We start from the raw sequence: 4,871 nt of genomic DNA, 5'->3' as shown, positions 1-4,871 counted from the left end.
CAACTGTGGTCACGCAGACTCTCCCACGGGGACTCCGGGACCTGGGATCTGGGATGATTCACATTCACAGATGAGGACACCAAGGAAGAGAGACTAAGTCACTTTTCCAGAATCACTCAACTAGGTAAGGCCCAGAGTCAAGCTTCCCCCCAGGGCAGTCTGGCTGTATGTCCCCGCCAGTGTCCAGCGAGGGAGATGGAAAACAGAGATCTTGACCTGGGTTGTGCTTTCCCGCGGCCTGCCTGCTTACACTGCCTTTGAATCCAGGAACATTCACATCCAGGTAATGACAGGTGGGGGTGGGGGGTAGCCTCAGTGCCTGAGGGCAGTGGCAGTGGCTGGGGAGGAGGAGCAGACAGAAGCCAAATCTCTAGCAATTGTGGAGAGTTTCAAAAGCATCCAAAGACCTGAGTTCAAGAACTGGCTCCTCCTTCTAACATTCTAATAATGGAGAGCAAGTCACCTCACCTGTATGGGTACCAATTCTCCCTCTGTAATACAGGATGGTCATCGTAATGGTAGTAATAGCAACCATCCGACCTCCCTTTGAGCTTAAGGAGCAAGAGGAACAATGTGTAAAAGCATCAGAGTGCATGCAAAAGTGAAGTATTTCACTCTCGTTATTTCAAGCTCCTCTGAGAAACCTCTCTTCCTCTCCACTCCCCTACCTCGGCTGCCAACGTATTAGAAAGCAATAAAACATCAACCGAGAGAAAGGGTTTCTGGGCCCAAATAATTTCCATGGGTACAATTGGCCAAAATGCAAAACTCCCTTACACACTGAGGCCACGGGAGACATTTTACATCTCTGAGAGCGAGCTGTGACAAACGGTCATTGTGGCAGATCTGTCGGCAGCCGAGAGCTGCTCAAGACAATAACACTTGCACCCCGTACTTCACACCTGTCCGTCCCCACCCGTCACTTCTCCTGTCCTTCCTCTGCGCGGTATGTCACCCGTCCTACTCCGAGGCAGCAAGTTCCTCTTGCCTCTGATGGCCCATTTGCACATTCGCAAGTCAGGTCAGTGTAATCCATAAGACCCTGCGTGGAGCCTCTGCCCACCGAGGAGGCAGCGGCCTTTGTGAATAAACCCAAGGAGCATATGTATTGGGAGGCAACGGGAGACCATCAGCAGAGGAGCTGGGCATTGTGACTGCAACTTGTCAGAGATTGGGAGAGCTGAACACCCTTCCCGGTAATCTCACCCAGCAGAAACCCAGGTCCTTAGGCAAATGCTTCACCTTTAAACAGGATAGTTCAGTTCTCATATAAGCCTAGAACTACATGCAAAGTTGTCCTTCTTCATACTTGTCTGCCTAAATTGTCTTGATGTTTTATTTTACCCTAAATTCCAAAGATAAAGTGAAAACAAATAGGCAGCAGCCACTTGGGATGGGGTACGTGACAGGTAACAGGTGTGTGGTGGGTCCTAGGGACATTGAGGGCGGTAAGTAATCTGGGAGAACATCTGGAACACAGTCTCCTTTTACAAATGAGGAACCAGGGACCTGGGGCCAAATGTCACTTTTTCTCCATTTAACAAAGGGGTATGCAATTTGCATGTATGTCTTTGCTTAAGAAAAGTGAAAACCCCCAAATCCCCAGTTGCAGAGCTGTGTGTGCATGATGGTCACTTATGCTAGCTAGCTACATGGATACATAAGAAACGAGGGCTGACTCAGAATCTCTTTCTGTATCTATCAACCCTTCTCATGCACACCCTGGACTCGCTGGTTTTGCAAAGCAAGGCACTCCGCTAATTCTAGTCATCCCCCAACACCACTGCCCTCCAATTAATCAAATGGTGGAACAGGGTTAATCTCTCTAAAACTTTAGAGGGTAATTCTTTGAGTTGCTTGTTATGCAGAAATGAGCTGAAAACCATTCAGAACAATAGTGATCCTCCCTCTGTGCAATTGCTAGACCCAAACAGACTAACTGACCCCTTCTGCTGCCTCTGCCTTGTCTCTCCTACAAATGCCCCACAAAACACCCCACCACCAGACTCCTCTCCTTCTGTGGCTGATGGAGGTCACCTGCCGCCCCAGCTCCCTCTTCCCATTTTGGTACTGATCAGTCTAAAAGCCCAGGAAACAGCAGGCAGAACTTGTTTGGTTTACATTCTGTTCTTTCTTTCTTTCTTTCTTTTTTAAGTACAAATAATATTTCTTTCAATATAAATATATTGTTACATGAAAAAATAGAAAAAAGCACAACAATTGTGATCACTGTCCAGCAGGAACATGTTTGTTGCTAATAGAGTCAGAGATCCTACACTCCATAAGAAGACATTATTTTAGCCCATTTCTATGACACTTTGAAACACAGGACCTTCCGTGTCCTACAATCAAGTCCTTTTTGAGATGATTTAAATATGCCAGTGATGAGCGTCTAATATATCTGGGAACCAAGGCTATTGAAGTGAGATAGACTTTGACTCCAAGAATACAATTGCCAATATACAGAAACCATATAAATTACTTAATCAGACTAAAAATACATCAGATTTTAAGTCTCCAGCAGGTAATAAATTACTTACAAAACCCAAACAAGACACAACAGCTCAGGTGTGTTTCTTCTGATTCAAGTGTGAAGTGCCCTGCGGCAGTCCTGGGTCGGAGTGGGGGGAGGCACCCCCTGCGCCAACCCACCGCAGCCTGGGAGGGAGGCTGTGAGTCACTTGGCATGAGCTGACCGCAGAGTCCCCAAGAGTTTGTCCCAGTGCGTGAAGTAAGGGGCAAAGTTGCAGTTGAACTGCGAGTGGTGCAGGTCGTGGTGCCTCACGCCGCCGTACCATCCGAAAGGCACGAGTCTGTGCGTGGACCAGGGGAAGTCGTAGCCGGAGTGGTCCTCCACCGACAGCCAGATGTTGAGCACGTGGAACACCAGGACGGTAAGAGGGTGGCACTGGAGCAGCGTGACGTTCACCATGTCGAAGAAGCCCAAGGAGAAGAGCTCCCAGGCGCTCATGTACTGCGTGGCCAGCGCGAAGGAGGCTGCGTTCTGGTGGTGCATCTTGTGGAAGGTGCGGTAGAGCCATGGCACCTTGTGGTGCAGCACGTGCCACGCGAAGAACTCGGCATCGAAGAGCAGCAGGCAGCCCACGACGTGGCGCGCCAGCTGCAGCAGCTCGGGGGCTTCGCGGGGCCAGGGCGCCGGGCCGCGGGCCCAGTGCAGCAGCGTCAAGGGGAGCACAAACACCACGTGCTGGTAGAGGGTCTGCCCCAAGCAGGGCAGCAGCTGCCGCGCCGTCGGCGAGAAGTCTGGGTGGATCTTGTAGCGCCGCAGCGCGGGCACCCAGGGGCACAGGACGTCCAGCACCACGAAGGGCAGGCAGAAGCCCACGTACGTGGTGATGGAAAAGAGGACCGCGAACAAGGGCGACTGCGTGAGCGCCTCCCGGGCCCGCACTCGGTCCCAGAGCGGCTGCAGAAGCAGCTGGCCGGAACTGCAGAGGATGGGGAGCTCAGACGCGTTGTGGCTGCTCATGCTGAGGCTGTGCCGGGGCGGCTCGGGTCCCTCCGACTTTTCTCCGCTCTGCGCCCCGCCCCGAGTGATGTCAGCAGCCCTCTCGCTCCCCTTTCCCGGCCGGGCCCATCTTGCAAAAATAAACAACCCCACGGAGTCGCGCTCAGTTGCCAAAATGCGTATCTACAGCTGCGCTGTAGCGGCTTTTTCCGGGCGCAACAGGCTTACTTATTAGCTTTTTCTATGCGAGCAGATGTATGTGCGATTTTTTTTCAACTGACGTGCCGGGTACACTCGATACAATACGCAGATCTTCAGTGTAGTTTCTACCAATTTTGACATCTTAGTTCCTCTGTCATCATCACCCCCAGACAAGGTAGAGAATATTCCCGCCACCGCGCTGAAGAGCTCCTTGGCAATCAGGGCGCAATCGCTTGTATTTTTAAGTGCGTACGGAGAATTGCGCCCATGTGCTTTCCTAAAGAAGCAACCATCACTGCATTTTCAAAAACTTTTTAAAGCGACGTACCTTCCTGTATTTCGGATCCTTTCTGTCGGCACACCACCTCTCGATCTAATGCGCTGCGGGCTGCACACGGACCCTCCCGCAGGGGAAACCTCGGGGCGCCAGGGCGTGCGCGGCTGCGACCGGCGGACCCACCCGTAAGGTTCCAGCGTCTCCGCGGGCAGCTCTCCCCGCCCGCTCGCCGCGGGCTCCAGATCCCACGGAGCGCGGACTCCCCCCGGGGGCGGCCGTTCGTTTCTTTGTCCGCTGCGCCCGCGGGGCCCAGAGCTGCGACCCCGACGAGGAGGCACGGCGACAGAGCTGGGACCGCGGACCGCGGCTGGGAGGCTTCAATTAAAAAAAAAAAAGAAAGAAAGAAAAGAAAAGAAAGAAAGAAAAAAAGAAAAAAAAGTTCTGGGTTTTACCATCTAGAGCCTGCCCAGATCTGGCTGCTAAGCCGCGGCGTCCTCATTTGGAATGGAAGCGATGAAAGCAGTAAACCACCCGCTTTGTTCCTCGGCGGCGCCCCGGTGCGCGCCTGCAGCCCGGCGGGACGCTGGGCCAAGAGCCGAGGAGGGCGCGCCTGCGTTGCGCTGCGCTGCGCTCCTCTCCGCCGGCTTCGCGGGACCCGGCTGCCGCTGGTCTCAACCTGCGAATCTCCGACAGCCCCTGGCGCCCGGAGTGGCACTGCGCGGTCGGCCCCACCTTGGCGGCTCTCCGGGGGCACCCGGCCGGAGAAGGTCGGTACTGCGCGAGCTCTGGGGCCACCCGGGACCGCGTAGAAAACCACCTACGCCTTTGACCCGGGTGGCTGATACGCGACACAAGAGTCCCCTAGAGGATAAAAGTTGGGGACGAACACTTGGAAGGCGGGACCACGCGGAATTAATTCTAGCT

At 53.7% G+C, this 4,871-nt stretch overlaps 1 protein-coding gene across 1 annotated transcript; it reads right to left on the bottom strand.

The window, feature by feature from the left end:
* Positions 1-2,166: 2,166 nt before the first annotated feature.
* CH25H (cholesterol 25-hydroxylase) lies at positions 2,167-4,127 on the bottom strand. The gene has a single exon (XM_044239480.1). It carries the CDS (start codon positions 3,488-3,490, stop codon positions 2,678-2,680), a length of 813 nt encoding a protein of 270 aa, XP_044095415.1. The 5' UTR covers positions 3,491-4,127; the 3' UTR covers positions 2,167-2,677.
* Between the last annotated feature and the right edge of the window lie 744 nt (positions 4,128-4,871).

The sequence above is a fragment of the Neovison vison genome, chromosome 2 (genome assembly GCF_020171115.1).
Source record: "Neovison vison isolate M4711 chromosome 2, ASM_NN_V1, whole genome shotgun sequence".
Taxonomy (NCBI): domain Eukaryota; kingdom Metazoa; phylum Chordata; class Mammalia; order Carnivora; family Mustelidae; genus Neogale; species Neogale vison.
The sequence above is the reverse complement of the archived record's forward strand: the minus strand, read 5'-3'. Positions and strand labels throughout refer to the sequence as shown.

Excerpts from the sequence above, each read along its gene's own strand:
- CH25H (XM_044239480.1), bottom strand. The coding sequence starts at position 3,490 with ATGAGCAGCCACAACGCGTCTGAGCTCCCCATCCTCTGCAGTTCCGGC.